Source organism: Apteryx rowi, unplaced genomic scaffold, assembly GCF_003343035.1.
Source record: "Apteryx rowi isolate R43461 unplaced genomic scaffold, aptRow1 scaffold_492, whole genome shotgun sequence".
NCBI lineage: Eukaryota > Metazoa > Chordata > Aves > Apterygiformes > Apterygidae > Apteryx > Apteryx rowi.
The window spans coordinates 14,331-36,966 of NW_020450752.1; the positions used below are offsets into that span (position 1 = coordinate 14,331).

General features: G+C 62.7%; 2 protein-coding genes across 2 annotated transcripts; both read right to left on the bottom strand.

Moving 5' to 3' along the window:
• Window positions 1-1,230: 1,230 nt before the first annotated feature.
• On the bottom strand, window positions 1,231-11,673 carry FCER1G (Fc fragment of IgE receptor Ig). Its single transcript, XM_026079118.1, has 12 exons — window positions 10,786-11,673; window positions 9,450-9,541; window positions 9,125-9,172; window positions 8,547-8,570; window positions 7,701-7,726; window positions 5,149-5,312; window positions 3,220-3,387; window positions 2,508-2,755; window positions 2,224-2,382; window positions 1,988-2,108; window positions 1,793-1,896; window positions 1,231-1,419 (listed from the first exon to the last, which is right to left on the bottom strand). The coding sequence occupies exons 1-12, from the start codon at window positions 10,844-10,846 to the stop codon at window positions 1,267-1,269; spliced, it is 1,368 nt and encodes a 455-aa protein (XP_025934903.1). The 5' UTR covers window positions 10,847-11,673; the 3' UTR covers window positions 1,231-1,266.
• A 102-nt stretch (window positions 11,674-11,775) lies between these two features.
• NDUFS2 (NADH:ubiquinone oxidoreductase core subunit S2) lies at window positions 11,776-19,958 on the bottom strand. The gene is made up of 12 exons (XM_026079088.1): window positions 19,750-19,958; window positions 18,094-18,214; window positions 17,442-17,554; window positions 16,660-16,734; window positions 16,277-16,354; window positions 15,818-15,903; window positions 15,250-15,369; window positions 14,888-15,017; window positions 14,126-14,221; window positions 13,637-13,720; window positions 12,128-12,185; window positions 11,776-11,963 (listed from the first exon to the last, which is right to left on the bottom strand). Exons 1-12 carry the CDS (start codon window positions 19,846-19,848, stop codon window positions 11,926-11,928), a joined length of 1,098 nt encoding a protein of 365 aa, XP_025934873.1. The 5' UTR covers window positions 19,849-19,958; the 3' UTR covers window positions 11,776-11,925.
• Between the last annotated feature and the right edge of the window lie 2,678 nt (window positions 19,959-22,636).

Below are 22,636 nucleotides of genomic sequence, written 5' to 3' on the forward strand. Positions count from 1 at the left end.
TGCCGTGTTTCCCTCCCACCCAGCACTGCATCGGGGGCGGCGGGTTCTTCCCCGAGGCGAGCCCGCAGCAGTGCGGAGACTTCCCYGCCTACGCCTGGAACGGCTACGGGACCCACACGGGCTGGAGCACGTCGCGGGAGATCCTGGAGGCCGCCGTGCTGCTCTTCTACCGCTGAGGCCGCGGGCGCCGGGCTCTGCCGCAGGCGCTGGGCTCCGCTGCAGGAGCTGGGCTCCGCCATGGGAGCCAGGCTCTGCCGCGGATGCCAGGCTCCGCCACGAGGACCAGGCAAATAGAGATTGCTCCAAAGCGAGTCTGGCTGTGTCCAAGTCCTTTTGGGAGCCTCCAGCGAAGGAAACCTCTGGCAGAGGTGCTCGTGGCCCAGAGAGGCGCTGGGTGTTCAGGGATGCTCTGGGACCGGCGCTGGGGAATGGGGACAGGTCCCTGGAGCTATGCCGCCGAGTGCCAGCCCGTGCATGAGCTGTGCACCCATCCCGAGGAGATCTGCCAGAGAGGTGGAGGGTGCCGGCGGCGGGCAGCCTTGGGGGACCGTCCCAGAGCAGCTCAGGGATGGGAGCTGGGACCCAAAAGGGACCTGCTCTGGGTGCAGGACTGCAAGGGGCTGGGRATGCGCTGTGAGAGTGGGGAAATCCCGGTGACGCGGTCCAGGGGTGGCTAGTGCCAGCGTCCCCGTGCTGAGGGGACTACAGGGCCTCTGTCCCACCTGCCCCATCCCACCTGCTGCACATGGGTCAGCCTGGAAAATCACCCCAGGTGCCCCCGTTCCCTTCTTGCTGCGGTGTGGAGCCATGGCAGCATGCGACCGTGGCTCTCCCCATCCAAGGGGACAGCTCGGGGACATTTCCCAGCAACACCAGCATCCCTCCAGTTTGGGGTCATTCAGCAATAACCCTCCAGGAGGGCTGCGGGGGGATGAGGGGAGCTGTCCCCCTCCTTCCTGCGTGCCACCTCCATGCGCTGGGACCAGACGGCGGCATCCGCCACCAGATGAGCAGCTGTGCCCGACCCCAGTTGTGTGGCTGGGAGCTTGGCCCCATCGCGGCAGCTCCTGCCAGCAAGCAGCAGCGTGGGCTGATGGCTCCCGTGCTCCCAATGCCCCGCCAGCCCGTCCCGAGCCCCCGCGCAGCCCAACGGGATGATCCAGGCACACCGAGACTTTGCAGAAGGATTTATTGGCAGCGCCCGCGGCGGAGCCCAGGTCCTGCAGCGGAGCCCAGCGCCCGCGGCAGAGCTCGGCGCCCGCGGCCTCAGCGGTAGAAGAGCAGCACGGCGGCCTCCAGGATCTCCCGCGACGTGCTCCAGCCCGTGTGGGTCCCGTAGCCGTTCCAGGCGTAGGCGGGGAAGTCTCCGCACTGCTGCGGGCTCGCCTCGGGGAAGAACCCGCCGCCCCCGATGCAGTGCTGGGTGGGAGGGAAACACGGCACCATCACCCACAGCTTGTGCTGCCTGCAGGGTGCCGGCACCCATTGCACCCCAGAACCACCCCCGATGCAGTGCTGGGGGGACGYGGCAGCGGCATCACCCATGGCTYGTGCCGGCTGCAGGGTGCYGGCACCTGTTGCACCCCAAAACTGCCCCCGATGCACTGTTGGGGGACGGGGCGGTGGCATCACCTGCGGCTCGCGTCAGCTGCAGGGTGCTGGCACCCGTTGCACCCCAGAACCACCCCCGATGCAGTGCTGGGGGGACGCAGCAGCGGCGTCACCCACAGCTCGCGCCGGCTGCAGGGTGCCGGCACCGTTGYGCCGCAGCCCCGGCCCGCCGCGTGCTCACGTGCTCGGTGTTGCAGCCGGTGACTTTCATGCCGGGGCACAGAGCCATCGCCGCCTTCTCGTTGTTGAAGACGCGGAACTGGAGGAAGCCGGGGATGAACTCCCCTGGCGCAGAGGAGCCGGTGAGGAGCCGGGGCCGCGGGCACGAGCCGCCCCCACGGGCGCGAGCCGAACCGCCCCACCGGCGCGCACTCACTTTGCCCGTAGGGCGAGTAGTATCTGGAGGCGACCTCGGGCGAGCCGACGTCGTAGACGACGGGCACGGCGGGGCCGTTGTCGGACGGGCACTGCCCGGCRCCGTACCGCACGGGGTATTTCTGGCAGGGCGGGAGGCGATGACGGGTGTGGGCAGGGGTGCCGGAGCGGCCCGCGGGCACCGCGGAGGCTCCGCGTGGGGAGGCACCGGTGCAGGGCCGGGCCGGGCGCCGGTACCTGGTAGAGGCGGAGCAGGTTGCCGCCCTCGGTGGCGAGAAAGCCGCTCTGGGTGCGGTAGCGCAGCAGGGCCCGCTGGGGCCACTCGGCCAGGGGCGCCCGGTTGGGCACGTGCCACACGGACAGGTCCCTGGCGCTGAGGTCGTAGTACCCCGGGTTCTGCGGGAGGACGGCACCGCTGGGACGGAACGGGATGGGACGGGGCCATCGCCACCGCCGCTGCCCGAGCCGCCCCGCCGTGCCGTGCCGTGTCCTGCCGSCRGCGASKGGCCRYGGGCGCCCACCTTGTAGTCGTCGCTGGTGGCGCCCACGGCRGAGCCGAAGGTGCAGTTGTTGGCCCAGCTGCCGTCGCCCTCGGGCCAGAGAGGGCTGCTGCCCTGCTGGCTGGACCAGCGGTCGCCGGCGGTGCACTTGCCGTGGGCGTTGTTCTCGTGCACGCTGGCCACCAGCGTCCAGCCGCCCCCCGCCGTGCTCATGTCGCAGAAGGTCTGGTAGGTCTCGCCGTCGGCGGTGCGCAGGGTGTAGAGCCCGTCTGCGGGGCGCGGGGCCGGGGCAGCCGGTGCCGGTGCTGGGCGCTGCTGCCGCCCCGGGAGCTGCCCGCCACCCCCCGGCGCCACCGGCCACCTGCCCCCGGCACCGGCCACCTGCCCCTGGCACCGGCCACCCCCTGCTGGCCCTGGCCACCCCCAGCCAGCACTAGCCACCCCTGCTGACACGAGCCATCCCCGCYGGCACTAGCCACCCCCCGCCAGTGCTGGCCCCAGGGTGCCCAGAGCCCTGCCAGCACCGGGCCAGAGCCGAGGCCTCCCGGAGCCCCCGGGATGGGACCCCCGGTGCTGGCAGAGCCCYGGGGCCACTGGGCYGGGCTGGGTCGGGCTCCCCRGCCGTGTCACCGGGCAGCGCGGCCGGTGGCCCCGGGGACCCAGCTCAGCGATGGGACGGGGAGCCGTGGGGTGGAGGCCACAGGGCTCCCGGTGCAGCCCCGGCACCGCTCACCTTTGGCCGCCCTGTGGGTGGCTTTGATGTCCTTGCAGCTGCGGGGCAGGGTGGCGTTGAGGRCGCCCAGGTCCCCGGGGACGCCCTGGCAGGAGCAGCTCGTGTCCTCCCACTCRTCCAGCACRGTGCGGAGGGCCCGCTTGAGCTCGGCCGTGCTGCTGGGACCCGCTGCRTGTGGAYRGCACCGTCGYRRCCCGCACYGCCACYGCCACCGCCAYGRGCAGGTRGCAACGCGCCCAACTTGRGGCCTCCCGGGCACCGCGTGTGTCCAGGCAGGGTCCCAAAATCAGCGCCCGGCACCGCTGTGTCCCCAGAGCCCTTCACTGCCCCCTTCCCCTCCTGCCCCRTTTCCCCACGTGCCCCTCATTCCCTGCACKGCCTGATCCTGTGTGCCYRGATCACCCATGCACCCGACTGCCCGTGCACCCCGATTCACCATGCACCCCAATCTGCCATGCACCCCAATCCTGCATGCTCCCCGACTGCCCACACACCCCCACTGCCCATGCACCTCATCCCCGATCCTCCATGCACCCCCATCTGCCCTGCACCCCAATTCCTCACGCACCCTGACTGCCCATGCAGCCCGATGCCCTGTGCACCCCTTCCCCATTCACCCTGACACCCCACGCACCCCAATTCCTCATGGGCCCTGATCCCCCCAACACCCCCATTCCCTGCGCACCCCGATCCCCTGCATAGCCCGATGCCCTGCACACCCAGCTCCCCCGGGCACCCCAATCCCACGCACACCCCGCTTCCCCCAACACCCCATGCACCGCAGTCCCCCATGCAGCTCAGTCCTCTGCACACCCCATCCCCGCACACCCCATCTCCGCACGCCCCAACCCCCTGTGCACCCCAACCCCCCGTGCACCCTGACCCCCTGTGCACCCCAACCCCCCGTGCACCCCATCCCCACAGCCCTGGTTCCCGGGAGCCCCTCACCGCAGCTGGGCAGCGCAGGGGGCGGCAGCAGCAGCAGCAGCAGCAGCGGCAGCGGCAGGGTGGCGAGCAGCTCCATGGGGCGCTGGCAGAGCAGCGCTGCGGTCGGTGGCGGCTGCCGCAGACGCCGGGGCTCGGCCGGGGCAGCCGCGGCCCTCGCCCAGCCCGGCCCCGCCAGCCCCTTGCAGAGCCCCCGGGCGCTGGAGCCCCGGGGCCAAAGCCGCGGCCTCGGGGGCATCGGCAGTGCGGGAGCGGGGGGAGGCTGGCGGGAGCGCCGGGGTAGCACAGGGGTGGGGGTGCTGGTGTGGGACCCACTGGCTTGGGATGGGGAGCGATGGGGGCAATGGGGATTGATGGGATCGATGGGGAACTATGGGGAGGGATGGGGGCAATGGGGAGTGATGGGGACTGATGGAGATTGATGGGAGCAATGGGGAGGGATGGAGAGGGATGGGGGACAAGGGGGAGCGATGGGAAGCGATGGAGAGGGATGGGCACTATCATCGGGATCAATGGGATCAGTGGGATCTAGGGGATCTATGGGATCGATGGGGGGGGCTGGAGATTGATGGAAGCAATGGGGAGGGATGGAGAGGGATGGGAGGGTGATGGAGAGTGATGGGGATCCATTGGGAGTGATGGGGGTGATGGGAGCAACAGGAAGGATGGTGGTGATGGGAAGGATGGAGAGGGATGGAAAGAGATGGGAAAGGCACTGGGAAGAGCTGGGGAGGGCAGGGGGCACAGGGAGCAGGGGGCAGCACCAGGCACCCTGCGGAGATCTGSGTCCCGTGGCAGGAGGACGTGGTGCCCTGGGTGACGGCAGCAGCGGGACGTTGAGGATGGGTGCAGGGAACATCTTGGGCCAGGGACCGGGGTGCCCTGGGACCTGCCTGCGGGGTGCTGAGGTCTCCAGCCCYGGGACCTGCCCCAACCCGACCCCCCGTGGGGCTGCAGAYGCTGTTTGCCCTGGGCCCAACTCACCGGCGCGGAGGCTCTCGAGGCYGGACCCGGCACCCACAGCTGGTGGCGCAGGCAGAGCAGCAGCCTGGTGGGCTCTGCCCATGGCTTTAAATACCACCAGCGGCTTGGGATGAGCAAACACCAACCCGGAGCTGCCCGCACCCACCAGGATGGACAGGGCTGCCCTTAAACAGCGGCATCATTTAATGTCCTGTGAACGCCCAACTGTCCTGGCCCCTGGTCTTGGCTGATCCCGAATTGCCCGGCTGTCGGGGCTGGGGCAGCTGGCYGGCGGGGAGCCGTGTTTGCACAGCGCCGCGCCGTCGGCCTCGCCGTTGTAGTGGGAGTTGCTGCCAGCAGGTGGAAATAATGCGGCTTTGTCCCAGCTTGATAACAGGGGCAAATCAGGGTTTATCCCTTGCCAAAACACTTTAATTGCCCCAGTCACAATGGGGCAGGTTCAGCAGGATGCAAAGGAATTTAATGGAACATTTTCTGGGCTGCCCAAGGATGCCCAAGCATGGGGAGAGCCATGGCCCTGCGCTGTCCTTACAGCCCACCTTGGCCTGGGTTTGCTGGAGATTTTATTTTTTTAAGCTCAGAGGTAGAGCTCCCGGCATCGGTCCTGCTGCAGCCGGCAAATTCCTCATCCAAGGTTCAGCTTGCCTTTTGGGAACATTAATCGGGAGCGGTTCACGTCAGCACGTGCTGTTTTCCCCCGGCAGGGAGCCGGGGCTGCTTTCTTCTCCTGCTGAAGGAGTATTTCCCAGCCGCGCTCCTCCTCCAGCCTTTGCACGCTCCTTCCCCAAGGACGTGGGTGCTGGGACCCAGCTGAAGGTTCTGGGACCTCACTGCAGTGACAGGACCCCGCTGGGGATGTTGGCACCTTGCTGTGGGTGTTGGCACCTTGACCAAGGTGCTGGGATGCTCCTGTGGGTCCTGAGGCCCTGCTGTGGGTGCCAGGACCTCACTGTGGGTGCTGGGACCTCATCAAGGGTGCAGTGATGCTGCTGTGGGTGCTGGGACCTCACTGTGGGTGCTGGGACCTCATCAAGGGTGCAGTGATGCTGCTGTGGGTGCTGGGACCTCACTGTGGGTGCTGGGACCTCGTCAAGGGTGCAGTGATGCTGCTGTGGGTGCTGGGACCTCGCCACGGGAGCTGGGACCTGCCCCACGCTCCCTGGCCATTCCCACACCCCGAAGTGCTGCAACGGCCCCACGTTCATCCTGGCTTGGGTGCAAGGTGCCGTTCTGCCCCGGGATGGAGCCTGACACCGCTCGGGGCACCCCGGGGAGCTCCCAGGGTGGCGGCACCCACGCCGGGGCAGGGATGTGGCCAGCGCCCCGCTCTTCTGCCCGCAGAGAGTCCCTATCGGCGCTCGCAGCCCGCCACGGCGCATCCTGTTTTTGCGGCACTCTCGGGGGCGGCGAGGAAATCACGTGGCCGGGCCCCAAATAGCTCACGGCGAAGAGCGGCCGGCAGGTGCTGTGGGCGCCCRGCACGGCACGACCAGGGGTCCCCCCCTCGGTGCGGCCCCGGAAAGCAGCTTTTGGGGTGCAGCGGAGGGGAAGGTGGCTCTCTCCATTTGCCCTTGAAACTCCCGGCAACTTCCCTGGTTCCCACACTGGGTGTTTGCACAGAGAAACATTTTTTGGTCGTTTTCTGTAATTCCAGTTTTAATAGGAGGAAACGCACACAAGCACATCAGAGAGATTCCAGAAGAGCTTTATTTCCTCGAAAACTCAAAGTATCCTGTTACAATGGGAGCTGTTGGGACATCTTTAAATAGAGATGCCGGCACCAGATGTGCTGGTCTTTAGGAAGGGCCATTTCACGGCAAGAAGGGATTTGGGGGTTCTGCAGGGCTCTTCTGCCCAGCTTGGGGTGCCCTGGCGATGTGAAAGAGCCAGGGCTGAAAATTGGCCTTTTCCCACCTGGAAAAGACTCCAGCTCCATATTCACAACCCACAGAGGCGAACGCCCCTGGTTGGGGAGGTGCAGGCAGCCCGGCAGGCTCGGGCCGAGGTGTCCCTCACATCACCTCTGCCCCGCGATGGGACACCCGGGGACATCTCCCTTGGCCAGTCCCCAGGCCAAGAGCTTCCTCTGGCTCTTTCCAGCTCAGTCCTGGCCGAGGAACTCGATACTTTTCTCGGGAGACCGTTTCCATCTTCCCCATTGCAGGGGGCTACAAGGTTTTCTATGGCAGAATCTGTAAATGTGGATTTTCGGGGCTCAGCAGCCCATTTTAGGGTGGAAAACCCCAACGGGGATGAATGGTCATGCTGCTACAACCTCCCCCAAATAAATCCGGCCAGGAGAGCACAGAGGATGGAGAGGGCAACGGATTCCGCTTTGGCCTTTGGGGATAGCTATTTCGGGGGTCAGTGCCAAGCGCAAGGGTTGAGGAGGAACATCTGCAGCTCTTCTGCGTTGGAAACGGCGAGGCTGAGCCGTGCCTGGCGCAGCAGGCGGTGGGGAGGGCTGGGGCATGGGGAAGCCCTCGCGGCGATGCCAGGGGTCTGCGCCGCTCCGCGGCCCCTAGGAGCTTTTGGGCTCGAGGGTTTCGTACATCTCCTGGTTTTCCATGCTGAGCCCCTGTGCAGGAGAGGGGAGACAGTGATGGGGGGTCGTGGGAGCCTCGCGGGCCACGCGCTTCCGGGAGCATCGGAGCGAGCGAGGCTGCCTGTTGTGTCCCCAGGTGGCCACTGCTGGCTGCCTGCATGGATATGGCACCCCTGGGATATGGCATCCATGGGATAGAGCACCCTGCGGGATACAGCATCTGCAGGATACAGCACCCGCAGGATACAGCACCCATGGAATATAGCACCATATGGTCCCCATGGGGTATGGTCCCCATGGGGTATGGCACCCATGGGATACATCACCCTGTGGGATATGACATTCATAGGATACAGCACCCATGGGATATAGGGTGCCTACGGGATATGGACCCCATGAGATATGGCACCTTGTGGGATACAGAATCCATGGGATACAGCACCCCATGGGATAGGGCACCCCACGGGATAGGGCATTTGTGGGACATGGACCCCATGGAATACAGCATCTCATGAGATATGGCACCTCACAGGATATGGCACCTGTGGGATATGGACCCCTTGGGATAGGGCACCCAATGGGATACAGCACCCAAGGGATATAGAACAAATGGTATAGGGCACCCCACAAGATACAGCACCCCATAGGATATGACACCCCACGGAATATGGACCCCGTGGGATCGGGCACCGCATGGGATAGGCAACTTGAAGGACATGGACCCCGTGGGATACAGCACCCCCTGAGATATAGCACCTCGTGGGATATGGCACCCGTGGGATACAGCACCCATGGGATACAGCATCAGCCGCCCTGTGCGGGGCCAAAGGGGCAGCAAACTGGGATGACTTACGGTGTAGATGTGTTCTCCTTTTTGCTGCAGAAGAGAAAGAGAAAGAGAGCTGTGCACGGCGGATCGGGAAGGAGGAGAAACCGCTTCCGCCCTGGCGCAGCTGAGCCACCCCCTCCCCAGCAGCCCTCCACCCTCCCCGCGCTCTGTGCCCACGCCGTGGCCGCAAGCAGAAGTGGAAATGGGAGTTAGCGCAGGCAGCTTTTTCTCCTGCGCCAGCGGGGAGACGCCTCGGGCTTGCTTTGCCCCCAGCCCAGCATGTGCCGATTCCTGGGATCCTTTGGGGCAGGCGTGACTTTCCCTGGCTCAGTTTTGCTCCCGTTCCCCATTATTTCCCTTTCATTTTCCACCTGGGGATTTTCCACCCCAGTTTCAGGACCGGGACCGTTTGCTGGCGTGTCCGGGCACTGCAAAAAACCCACTGCCCTGGGGACAAGCCCAGCCTAACACACTCACCCAGGGGTGCCCCAACCCCCCAAAACCCCTTGATTTCTCTCCCTCGCACCCTCAGCTCTGGGCTAGGGCCACGGAGGGTTTGGGCCCTTTGGAGATGAAGAAGAGCATGGAGAAAAGCACCTCACCTCCCTGCCTTCTCTGGAACTGTCTTTGGATGCTCTCTGAACCTGGACCTGCAGGAAGGAAGGAGAAGGAAGGAAAAAAACCCTGGATGGGCTCTTCACCCAGTCGGCACTCGCTGAAGTCTCCACGGGCACCCCCTCCTCCGAAAAAGGGGGGTCTGCTGGGGGGGTTGTTCCCTGCCACAGCCACTGCTGGGGACCCTGAGCCCAGGATTCACCCGGACGCAGGTGCTGCAGCCTCCGGGTGCCGCGGGCAGGGGCAGGGGCAGAGGCTTGGCCCCATCAGTGGCAGCGCGGATGCAGCCTTGACCGCGGGCCGGCTGCTTACCTTCAGGCGGCAATAAAGGATGGTGAGGACGATGCCGTAGAGGAAGAGGATGGCGTCCAGGACGTAGCACAACTCCGGCTCCATCAGGGCCTCTGGGGAGGACAGAAAGAGCATGGGAGCCCCGAACGTGGCGTCGCCAACAAACCCGAGCTGCACCGCACGTGCACCGGGCGCTTTGGCTGCCGTCACCTGTGTCTGAGCCCGAGCCCAAGCCCACAGCTCAGCTCCAGCGCATCCAGACATCACCTTTCTTGCACGTTCGCTTGAGCAGCCCCCCGGCGATGCCGGACACGGCTCCTTGCTGCCTTTCGCCCAGCCCCACGAAAGGCGGCTGCAAAAGGGCAGGATCCAGCCCCCCCTCTGAGCTCTGCAACGTCTCGGCAAGAGCATTAAAACCCAAAGCTGCGAGGCCAGGCTGAATATAGCTCCTCGCCTCCCGCACTGGCTAGCACAGAAATAGCAGTGGGGTCAGCGGAGGAGAGGCAGACGTGAGCATGCAAAACCCCAAGTGAGGGCTGGGACGGGGGTGCAGAGCCCATCGCCGCTGCCGTGTTGAGCAGGACACGGAGCTGCAACGGGTTCAGTTTGGCAGGTTCGCAGGTGGCACCRTCCTTTCCAAGAGGCAACAGGTCTACCCCAGCCAGATGGTGCCTGAACCCACAGGGACAGCTGGTGCAAGRCACGAAACCCAGGGTGTGCCACCAACCAGCTCCAACCCCAGCCTGGAGGTGAAATCAGGTACCTGGAGGGTGCTGAGCCATTCCCCCATGGTGGCATCCCCTTTTGCTCCCTGCAGGGAGCTGAGCCCGCCCCAGGCACCCAGGGGTGCTGGGATCCCCAGCCCTTACCTGCCCCGGTGCAGCTCCACAGCCCAGGCTGGCAGGAGCATCACCAGCCAGTGAGACGTGACGGAGCTGCACTAGGACACCCAGGCTCCCCGCTGCAGTGCTCAGCACACACAGCCACCCCTGTTCACCCCAGACACCCGTTTCCACCGCCCCGCTGCTGCCACTGGGGATCAGATGGGCAGGGCAAAGACATGGCCATGTCTCCATGCTGGAGGGTGCCAGCAGATCTGCAGCCCCCTGGGCAATAGGACGGATCCTGGAGGAGCCCGTCTCGCCCCAAAGGTACTGACCGAAGGGCAAGGACAGCACTGAACGAGCCAAAGTGAGGGACATGGACCCACTCTGGGTCTGTAGCCCAGGCCCTGAGCCTTTAAATAGCCTCAACAGCATCCTCCAGGCGCTTTCTCTTCCCAGAACAAGGCATGACCCTCCCCAGCCCGAAGCCAACGGTGCTTACCTGGCCTCTGGGACCCCACCAACCCCCGTACCTGCTGCTTGGGCCTGGAGAAGCAGCACCAAGATGAGTACAAGGTGGGCGGTCATCCCCATGCTCTGGCCGAGCTGGACCCCCGCGCCTCCGCGGCGGCGCTCGGTGCTGCGCAGTGTCCGGCCGGCCGGGGCGTTGCGTTTGAGTCAGCAGAAGGCTCCGTAACCGCACAGCAATCGCCTTCCTCCACTCATGGCTTACGTCTCCCTTGCCCCCCCCGCCCTCCAAGCCCAGCACCGTTTCCTTTTCTCAGACCTTGGTTGCGTTAGGGAACTCGCCAGGCCACGGAGGCTGACTGCTCTTCCAGGAAAGGGCAACAAGCATTTTTCAGGGCCACGTGAGCTGGCCCTAAGCAGCGCGTGCCAAGCTGATAACACCCAGCCCCAAACACCCTCGGGCCTGGCTCTCCCATGGCAGCACCCTCGTTGGGCATGGTGCTAGCTGGTACCCAGCCAAACCCCACTTCCCACCCTCTGGGGCTCTGACACACTGAGGAATCGCTGCTGTCACCCAAGAGGAAGCTGTCAGCTGAGTCAGGCCTTGCTTGAGCCACCATGGTGCCTCTCATGGGCTTCRCCAGGGAAGGGAGACAAGGGCCTGGCCCCGGCTCTGCACAACTCGATGCTGCAGGAGAGGAGCTGGCTCAAAGCCTGCTCCTCCACCAGCCTCAGGCCTCGCGGTGGGGAAAACCCCAACCCGCAGCCCAACGGCACTGAGGCAGCTGTGGGGAAGTGGAGGCAGAACAACTCCAGCAAAATCCCACAAAGTCTCCCTCCGGTCTCCCACAGGCTAGGGAAACTGCCCTCTGGGGAGGATCCTCCTGGGGATGGAGGACATGCCCAGGAGCCAGCGAGAGAGGGAAGGGAAGCTCTTGCCCACAAGCCTCACATGGGAAGAGGGAGAAAAAGCAGGGTTTCACCCAGTTTCAGCTGGAGGTGGAGGGCTGAGGCAGGGTGTCAGCAGGGACAGAGGTGCCAGCTCCGAGCTGAGCAACAGGCAGGACACAGTTTTGTCTTTATTTGACTTCAGATGAAGAACGCAGAGCGCGAGGCAGAGGAGGGAGAGTCTGGGGCACCCCTGCACACGGGGCAGCACACACAGCACAGGACAGGCGCAGCGGGGCTGGCACAGGGCCACCGCCTCACCGGTCCACTTCTCCGAAGACGATGTCCTGTGTGCCTGGCGAGAGGAGGAGAGAGATTAGGGCAGATTCAAACCCCAGGCCCCTAATCCAGCCCCCAAGAGCAGGGAAGGAACCCCCCAGTAAGAACCAGTAGCTTGAAGGGCTTGCGCGGCCATGCAGCTGCAAGTGCTCAAGCCTCAGGCCGAGGAGCCAAACGTACCGATGATGGCCACAACGTCTGCCAGCATGTGGCCCCGCGACATCCTATCCAGTCCGGCCTAGGGGAGAGAGCACAGAGCACCCATGTCAGCCTGGAGCCTTCCTCCCCTGCCACGACGAGGATCAGGGGCACCTGAGCCTTGCCCAAAGCTCAGGGAGCCCCTTGACAAGCCATCACCCTGGCCTCTGTCCTGGGACGTGGCGAGTTGCGACAAGGACAGTGCTCCGGAGGACTCTTGAGGACTTTCCCGAGGGTGCACAGCACCCTTGACCTGGTGCTGTGCCCTTCCCTGCCAGCCGCTGTCACATCTACCATACAGGCGGCACAGGAAGAGAAGTGGTAAGGAACGGAGCCAGCGCGGCTTTGGTTGATCCTACAGCTAACCATTAGGAGCTGCAGATTGCTCACCCCAAGGAGAAAGGTCCCTGCCTCTCACCCAAGCTGAGGTTTCCAAATTTGAGGCACAGATCTCCTGAACCTTGGCCCAGGCCAGGCTTTGTGCAACGGCACGAGCTCTAGCGCAGGGGCAGAGCGGGGCCCGGCACTGCCCAGCCTTGCTCACCACTTCCGGAGCGGGGTGCGGTGCCGGCAGCAAGCCTCAGGCCCCAGGGCTGGTCCCCACGGGCAGCGCAGCCCAGCTCCCACATCCCGGAGCAGGGGTCCAGCAGCAGAGGGTGCGCAGCCCCCGTCAGCATGGGCCCCTTCTTCGGGGAAGGAAGTGGTCAGCTATCAGCAGAGAAAGGAAACCAGCTCTAACAGCAGAAGCACGAGAAACCTCGGAGCAAGCAGCAGCAAAGGGACAGTTGGGGCCCAAAGGAGCAACCATGTCCCAAAGGAGCAGGGAAGGGCCTTGGCTGGCTCCGCCACGCACAGCTGCGGCCCCCCTAAATCCTGGCAACACTCGCCGCCTCCTGCAGTCCAGCGGCTCCCTTCAGTCTGAGCCAACAGCTCCCCAAGCACCATGCTGCCTGGAGGGCTCCACAAGACCAGGAAGAGCTGCACCAGGAACTGCTGACGTTGGGAACATGCAATCGACAGCCCTTTGGCCTCTGCCCAAGCCTCCAGGGTTAGGGCTGCGCTTGGAGTGAGCTCAGCGCAGACAGCTGGGGAAGAAAGTTCGTCCCAGGAAGAGCCAGCATCTGCCAAGCCACATCCCATTGACCAGCAAGGACCAGGGACACATGGATCACAGCCAGTTCCCTGGAGACATCCCTCTGCTTTGAGCCAGGCTGGCCAGGACTTGTCCCCAGGAACATGGCCACAAGGAGTCCTGGGTTGGCAGCACCAGATGCAGCCAAGGCCGAACACATGGGGCATCCCAACCTGCCTGTCCAGCGGGCTGGAACTATCCCCCTCTTTCTCCTTCCAAAGGAGGAGCCTTGCGGTGGCTCCAGCCCAAATCACACCCTTGCAGCAGCACGTCTTCAACTGCCCCCAGTCCTCCAGCCCCACAGCAAGGCTACGTCGCCCGCGGCCCACCCAGCCACACGGCAGCACTGGATCGCCTACCAGGTGAGCAAATCCAGGCGCCTTGATCTTGCAGCGGTAGGGGCGGCTGCTGCCATCCGAGACAAGGTAGACACCAAATTCACCCTGCAAGGACACGGGGAGAGAGTTGATGACAAGCAGCGACACTGTCAAGGGGCTGCAGCTCAGTATCCCAGCCACACAGGCTGTGTCCAGCCCAGCAAACACCAGTCTCACGTGAGAGAAGAGACCCAAGGGATGGGATGGCCCACAYGTCTGCGATTTGGGTAGCAAGAAGCCTAAAGCCTCTTGTAGCCTTCAGCCACCCGGTGACGGGAGGGCTGTCAAGTCCCCAGCAGCATCAAGGGTCAGCCAGCAGCGGCTGTTTGCACAATGCCAACCAGGACAGGCACCCGCCACCCCATGCAGCCAGCACCCTTCTCCCACCCCCTGGCAGTGCCGGGCGCTGGTCAGGGTGGGATTARCCATACCACTGAGCCCACTGCCCCACTATGCAATGAGAACGGGCACCTTGGGGGCTTCGATGGCCGTGTAGGTCGCTCCAGGAGGCACCTGGTAGCCCTCCGTGTAGAGCTTGAAGTGATGTATCAGGGATTCCATGGAGGTCTGCAAAGAGAGGAGGTCACCACGGCAGAGGGCCCACGCAGCTCGCCTGCGGCAGGGCAGGCACGTGGCCCTGTGCATGCCGGGGACAGAGGCAGGCAGAAAAYGTCACACATGTTCCTGCCCGCTCCACAACGGCTGCTGACAAAGAGCGAAGCTTCAGGCATGGGAACCTGGGCCAACAGCGATAACAACGTGGGCAGCTGAAGTGATAAGGCAGGGCAGGACCCATCAGATCTCCTTCTCACTGGCTCACAGCAGGCCCCGGCCTTCAGTACAAGCTGCTTTTTAGCTAAGATGGGTGCAGCAAACTCACCTGCACTCAGAAGTGCCCAGCGCAAAGCCTTCCTCCCCACCCACGCGTGGCCAGAGCTGGCTCRAGGGGACGAGGTGCAAAAGAGGCCAGGCAATCCCCCAGCTGAACATCCGCACAACACCTCCCCCCTGCCCAGTGGGGCAGGGAGAGATGCAGAGGCAGATGTCACAGGCCAAAACTTCAGCACGGGAGTGTGATACCAAACCACACTTCCTGCTCACCAGCATGAGCGCTGACATGCAGCCAGCAAGACCTCAGCCTACCCCTTGCACTGCTGAGCGCCTGTGTCGTCAYCAAGCGCCAGCAGCATGGCCCGTTGGGATGGGGCGGTAGGGGAGGAATATGGCTTTTACCTTCATCTCTGCCCTTTTTGGAGGGGAGATTTTGGCATCGTCCACTTTGATCTCTCCCTCAGGCATCTTGTTGAGGCATTGAAGGATGATGCGGAGAGACTGGCGCATCTCCTCTACRCGGCACAGGTACCTGGGAGGGCAGAGAGAAGGACTCAACCACGAAGTAGGCAACCTGCCGGGCTGCCAGAGCCATGGCAGAGACCCCATGCCACTCAGGACCAGCACCCCGTGGGGAAACCATGGCTCCAGCACTGATCCACGGAGGAGGTCTAACCCTGCCAAGGCCCCAGTACGCTGCAGAGGGTCCCCCAGCACCCTGCCCAGCCAGGAACATGTCCCGCACAGAGCGGGAAACCACGTACCTATCGTAACAGTCGCCCTGAGAGCCGATGGGGACGTCGAACTCCACCTGGTCATATACGTCGTAGGGCTGGGTTTTGCGCAGATCCCAGTGGATCCCTGAACCCCGTAGCATCACCCCACTGGGCAAAGAGAACCAGGTGAGTGATAGGCACACATCGGGGTCCACAGCAGCCAGGACCTCCCAGAAGGATGGCTTAGGGACTGCAGGCGCATAGGGACAGCAGGACACAGAGTCACAGCTCCAGCCACACTGCAGCCACTGGGTGGCACTAATCTGACAGTCATCAGTCCCTGAGGCAGGCCTGATCAGCCCTTGGGACTTCTGCAGTCAGCGCTGAGCTCTCTGGGTTCAACTCTGATCCTTCTGGGGCTGTCCGGAGGCCTGGCAGGGGCTGGCATCTACCCTCCAGAGTCAAGGAGGGAGCCCACAACATCCCCATGTCTCCTTCATGGCCTCCCTGTCCCCTTCAGCCACCCGCCTGGCACCAGGCCAGGGAGGAAGACACAGCTCGACCCTGGCAGGAAGCTGAGCCACCTCGGCAAGCATCCCCAGACCACAAGACCTACCTGAACCCGTAGTTGAGAGCCTCCTCCGCCGTTATGACCCCGATGTCAACTGTGCGGTTCTTCCAGATGCGGTTGTTAGTGAGCATCTGCAGGCAGCAGGATGTTAGTGGCCCATCTGCAGCACCAAGTTAAGGTAGGGCTGCCCCCTGCCATCTCCCCCCTTGTGCAGTCCCCTTCCTCTTGGCAGAGATTTTTAGCCCCGCCGGTGCTGGATGTGCCTTTTAGCTATCATGTGGTGCCAGCCAGCTCGACCTACTGGCACTTGTGCCACTGCATGACTGGGTGAATAAGCCTATGCTGGCCATGCCCAGAGGAGAGCGGGGACAGGCCATACAGATGCCACTCCCCTACGACAGCTCTCAGGGTGCTGGGAAGTGGGAATCATCCTTCTCTCCCAGCTTTCAAGCAGGACACAGCTCCTGTCCCCATGTCACGGAGCTGCTCATCCCAGAGCCTCACCTCTTCCACCTCATCTATCCGTATGGAGAAATTCTTCACAAACTCATAGATGTCGTCCATCAGCCCCAGGGGCAGGTCCTGTGCGTGAAGAGGGCGAGATGAGTCCGTGCACAGCCAGTGGCACCAAGGCTGCAGGTTGGGAGGCGCTGGAGGGACAGTCACCCGCACAGGGACACGGGGATGGCCCTGCACATCTCCGCCAGACTGGAGAGGGTCTGCAGGGAGCCGTTCTCTAGCATCCCAGCGAGGCCCAACACCAGCGGTGACAACCTGCCAGTCCAATCCAGCTCGCAGGCGATGCCGAGCGATCGGGCTCCCACAGCGTGTGGCAGCTCGAGGCACAGCTCGGCAGAGGCCGAAGGAAGCAGCACGGCAGCCCTTACCTGGTGCACCCCACCAGGTCGGATGTAGGCGGCATGCATCCGAGCCCCGGAGACCCGCTCGTAGAACTCAAACATCTGCAGGGAGAGAAGGGAGCCCGCTGCACCCAGGCATGACACGGCACCCTGGCTCCGAGGGCACAGGAAGATACAGGGCACTCACCCCACGTCTGTGGGTAGCGCTCAGCCCCAAATCTACCCCCACGACATCGCAGACATAGCTTTTCCTCATGGAAAGCTCTAGGACCTTGTGCAAGAACGGCTCTTGCTGCAAAATACTCACTAAAGCCCCTCTCAGAGTGGCCAGTGAACAAGAAAGTGTGCAAAGGTTTTGCAGGAGGGATGGTTGGCTCCATCCGATGGTCATAAGCCAGTCACCCTAGCCTACAAGTGTGGCTGTGGCCTCCCGGCCTCCCTTGAAATTACTCCTGTTCCAACCACATCTGAAGTCAGATCTACAGCATCCTCCAGCAGTTCACCCCACACAGTGCTCTGTCCTGAAAGAAACCCCAAGGGGATCAAAAACTCCAGGTCTGCAACCTCCAGGCAGGCCAAACCACAGTCTGGTAGCTGGTTCCCCATAGTAATTCCTCCTTAGCACAACCCCTTTTAGGACCTAAGGCTCAAAACACCCTCTTCTGGGGCAAGGCTGCCCTTCGCAGGTCTACAGGGAGATCTCCCGTCCTCTTCCTGGCCGCCCTGTGAGTAGAGTGGCCTTCCCAGAGAAGGGCTGGAAGCTCTGCCGGGCCCCAGCAGGCTCTCAGTACAGCTGTCCTGGCATTTACCTTTTCCCTCTCCTCAAACATCCAGAAGAAGGGGGTCATGGCCCCGATGTCCAGTGCATGCGTGGTGACAGCCATAATGTGATTCAGGAGCCGGGTTATCTCTGCAAAGAGGACTGGAGGCAGAGATGGCATGTTAGAGGGACGAGCACCCCCATCTCCTGCACAGAGTCCCCGCACCACCCCCCAGGGAAGGGACACTTGGGGCTGAGCCGGCCAGGACACAGGGTCTGCCCCTGCCTAGAGGCATCGAAGCAGTGGAAAGCAGAGAGCTGGTCTTCACTGGCCTTGGAAAGCTGGGGGCAGAGCCCTGACTCCACTGAGGTGGGAGAAGTGGGGAGAAACGTCCCAGCTCAGAAGGAGGCCTCCTCCCCTCATCATTCCTACAGGCAGGGCATCACCCAGCTGCCCCCAAACTGAACGCAGCAGGGCAGGAATCATTCCTCCTCCTCAGAGGCATCTGTGGCTGCCAAGCAGGGATAGACCAGTGGGATTCCCCTGCCCATGTGATGGCCAAGACCTTCACAAACAAGGCCTTGACAGTGCCACAGGGMGAGCAGAGAAGCAAGGCAAGGGCTCACGGGAACGCTCGCCTTTGGGACAGGAGCTGGAGCATCCACACAAAGGATCCAGAGGTGCGTGGGATCGTTCTCACCTCGGATCCACTGAGCCCTCAAAGGCGGACGGATGTTGAGCAGCTTCTCCACAGCTAGAGAGTAGGCTTGTTCATTGCACATCATGGACACGTAGTCGAGACGGTCAAAATAGGGCAATGCCTGCCAAGAGAAACATTCCTGAGGAGCTGCGGCCTGCACTCRAAACCACGCAGCGAAGGCTTGGGACTACCAGGAGCGCTCGGAGGCTTCATCCAACTCGGGTAACGCTCAGATACGGACACCAGCCTCAGTTCGCCCATTGCCTCGCCCTCCATGGAAGGGACACATGCAGCACAACCATGCAGAGAGCAGGAGGAGCGCAGCTGGAACAGCAGAGCAGACAGGCCTCGGACATGCCCTGCCCAGCACTCTGGGCATTCCCACCACYCCTCAGCTCTCTCCAGGGAAGAGGTGTCCCTCCAGCACACAGCTGGTGACAGTCCCCAGCAGGGATTTGCCCCAGTTTCCATAGCATTTTCCTGGTCAAATGCCAACCAAGAGCTACAGGTCCCGCTAGGCCTTCCTGACAGAGAGAAACACGCTTGAGTCCTCTGCCGGATGCTACCCTACGCACAGAGCCCAGACAGCTCCTGGAGCTTTGCGAGGCTGCAGGTTGGCTTTGGCAAGTTGGAGCACGATGACAGATTTTTCCATTTTCCCAGAGAACACGAGCCACAAAGAAAGCCCAAAATCTCTGGCCCCGGGCAGGCAAGCAGGGTGTCCCTCCCTGCAGACAGACTACCCTCTCCTCGGGATGAGGCATGAAGGAAAACACGGAGAAAGTCCTTCTGCGAGAGTTTTGTGGCTCACACTGACGCCATGAGYTTGGTGTGTCCTGTGAGAGCTCCAGGCTCTCTGATCTGCAGAGCTACCTCAGGGAAAAGGGAGCGCTGCTCCGCTCTGCCCAGCTCACAGGGGACGCAGGCTACATTTCCACCTGGCATCCACAGACTCCCATGGCACATGCCAGCCACYCCTGCTGAGAACCGACTCTTTCGGTGCCGATGTCCGGCAGGCACCACGGGACAGCTCTGCGCAGCTGAGCACAGCTGTCATGGCGCTCTTCCAAAGCCGCAGTGGCCAACATTGCCTTGGCCCGGCACCTCACACTCCCGGCTCCCTGCCCGTCCCCTGCTGCTCCCCTTTTCCTGGGACTGGATTATTTCAAGCACTGTTCCTCCTGCTGGCGGAAAGGTTAGATCTGATTGGGATGATAAATCTGCAGAGCTCTGTTTACAAACGCCACTGCAAAATCTGACAGATAATTAAATCTACTTCCAATGCTCCAGAAGGCTGCTGACGTATCTGATTAGATGGCCACAGACAGACAAACAGCCTGGTTTTCTCCTACTCTTGGCGGRAAGGGACATACCTTGGCTCTCCTCACCACTTTCCTAACGCTTTACTGAAGACCTCGCAGCATCTCACAGACAAAAAACAACCCCTAAGCTGGGAGCTCCTTTCTGGACACGGAGGGAGACCGATCTGTTGATCGAACCAGAATACAAGCGGGAAAGGCTCGGCATCGGGCTCCTCCACAGCGCAAACACAGGGTGCTCCCTTCGGACACCCCCAGGCACGCTTCTCAGGCCATCTCTTCCACAAAAGGAAACCTCAAAGGCTCAGAAGACCTTCCAAGCCCCACTGCAGATTACCTGGAGATAAGTCTTGTACTCAATGAGCTTCTCAGTGCCTCGGTGCAGCAGGCCAACGTGTGGGTCGCACCTCTTCACGGTCTCCCCGCTCAGCTCCATGACCAGCCGCAGGACCCCATGGGCAGCCGGGTGCTGCGGCCCAAAGTTTATTGTCAAACTAGAGACCTTCTTCTGAGCYGGAGGGTCCTTGTCTGCTCAGGGAAACAAGGAGGAGAGTCAGGTTAGAGCACGCATCTCCAGGCAGGGAGAAACGTCCACCTCCCTTCAGAAGCACTGGGGCCCCAAGGTATTTTGCAGAGCAGGAGAACAGGACAGCCCTCAGCCCTCTCCAGCAGCGCAAACGCGCTCGGCCCTGCAGGTCGTACACAGCACAGATGTCTCAGCCAAGCTCAGCGCTTGGCTGGACATGGGGAACGCAACGTCCCGACAGATGGTTCCCATCTTAGCCGAACACAAGACTTGTGGGGTAGGTCCAAGGGCTCGACTCTGCCTTTTGGACGCTGAGTCCTCGCTCGCTGCTGTTCCTGGCACGCCGAGCACACCAAACGGCTTCCCGAGCTGCGCTCGCAGAAGGGACTCAGACCCCAGCAGAGATCGGCAGGGCAGCCTGAGGAAGACCAGTGCACCTCCCAAAGCACCGCTTCCCAGGGCCCGGGGGTCTTGCAAAGCCAAAATGGCGATACGAGGTTCCTGAAGGGTAAAATATTCAAAATTTGACCCGTGCCCAATGCAGAAACTTCTCACAGCAGCTCTGGTAGTGCAAAGAGCTAGACCCTCCCTCCACCCCCTGCTCCTGGAGCTGCTGCAAGGGAAAGTTGTCCCATGTGCGCAGCTATAGGACGTTGCGCTGACGGAGCTGGGCCCACAAGCACCACTGCGCTTCACGCAACACAGGACACAGCTTGGGACCAGCTGTGTCCCAGCTGTCTGGCAGCTGTGGGCTATTCCCTTTGGAGCTTACGTCACCGCAAGGTACAAGGGATCTCCACACGCATAGCTGAGGAGATTTCACCACTATTTCCGCCTTGGCCATGCTGCATCACCACACTCAGCCRTCTCGCCCAAAGCATCCTAGATGAGGCTAAAGCTCCCAGGGAACTCACGTCCGTGCACCCATAGCACCCCTGTGCTGAGCTCGCCCCCAYGACGCCAAACCAGCCTGGCCAAACTATGCCAACGCGGGCACAGGCTGCCCTACAATAAAACCAGAGTAGTCCAGTGTCACCAGTTCTGCCAATCTCCGAAATCACAGACGGAGGGATCCTTCTGCATTCCCTTTCATTGCTACTACATTAGGTCTTTCAGATGAGACCGCGCGGCTGCTGTTGAGCTGTGGAGATCCCAGAACTCCCTCCCTTTGGTCCTCCCAGTGACCAGCTACCCTTGCTGACAAAATTTTGCTGAAGGAACAGAACTGCCTCATTCCTATTTGATACCGACTTCTTCATGGCAGCACTAGGCTACAGTCCCTCTGCCTGAAGACTCCCCAGCCTGATTCTGCTCCTTCTCTCCCTTGCCAATATTCATGCTGCTAAGGACAAGAGCAGGAGAAACCTCTCCAAGACCCCAAGGCAACCAGCCCACGCTCAAATCCAGCTCAGCAGCTCCTTCCCGCTCTGCTACGTCTGCCAGATATCAGCCCGTTACAYGCACAGGAGCAGCAAAAATCCATCCGTTTTGCACAAAACATCTTTCTCGTAAGTACTGGCAGCATGAACAGTGGYAGCGACAGACCCGGAAACTCCCTTCCCACTGAGACTTTCTCTGCGTTGTCTCCAGGAAAAGGCCTCGCCGGCCCTGCGGCGATGCTCAAGCGAGGCAGCGCTGCAGCGGCTGGTTAGCAGACACGCGTGGCTCCCGGGCAGTCGTGCGACCACGGGGCCAGCCAGGAACCTCTCTGTGCCCCTGTAGGGCACAGCCAGGGCTTCACCGTGGGGCCCTGCCCGATGCCAGTCCTACAGGAGGTGTGGGAGCATCCTAGGAGGATTGGGAGCGGTGGGATTCATCCCTCTGGCAGCTGGGTGTCCCCTCACCCATGGGGTCAGCCTGGCCCGGTGCTCAGGGCCCCGGCAGGCATTGACTGTCCCTGCCCGGCACAAACCCCAGTCACCCCAGACTCACAACCCCGGGCCCCAGGCACCGACTAGGCACCCGCTGAGCTAAACCAGAACCTGGGCACCCAGGAGCCCAAAGCACCCACTGGGCACCCACCAGGCCTCCAGTGGGCACCCCCTGAGCCCCAGGCATCCACCAAGCCCCCACTGAGCCATTGGCTCCCACCAGTCAATCCAACAAGTCCCAACCTGGCTGTGGGCCACCACCAAGCACCCACTGGGCTCCCACTGGATAGGCAAGACACCAAAACAACCACCACACTCCATAGCACCCATCACACCCTCACTTGAGCCACAGATACTTGTCCAAGCCCAAGCTACCCACTGGGCCCAGCCTGGCTCTGGGCACCCACCAAGCACCCACYGAGCCCAGAGYACCCACCTGGCATCTACCAGGCATCCAAGAGGCCAAGGCCCCCACAGCACCCACGGGACCTTCACTTGAGACGAGGGCACCCTCAGAGCCCAAGCCACCCGCTCAGCACCAAGGGAGCCAGCCAAGGACTCACCAGGACTGGGACACCCGCTGTGTACCCCCCTAGCCCAGGGCACCTACCAGGCCCCCACCAGGTCCCCAGGACCCCAAGGCACCCAACAGGAACCCACAGGCCCATCAGGCCCCCACTCAAGCCACAGGCAACCCCCCCAGATCCAGGACACCCAGCAAGCACCCAATGAAACCCAGAGCACCCACCAGCACCCATTGGGCCTGGGGCACCCAYTGAGCACCCAGGGAGTCCCACGCTGGCCCAGGGCCCCCCCGAGAGCCCCCC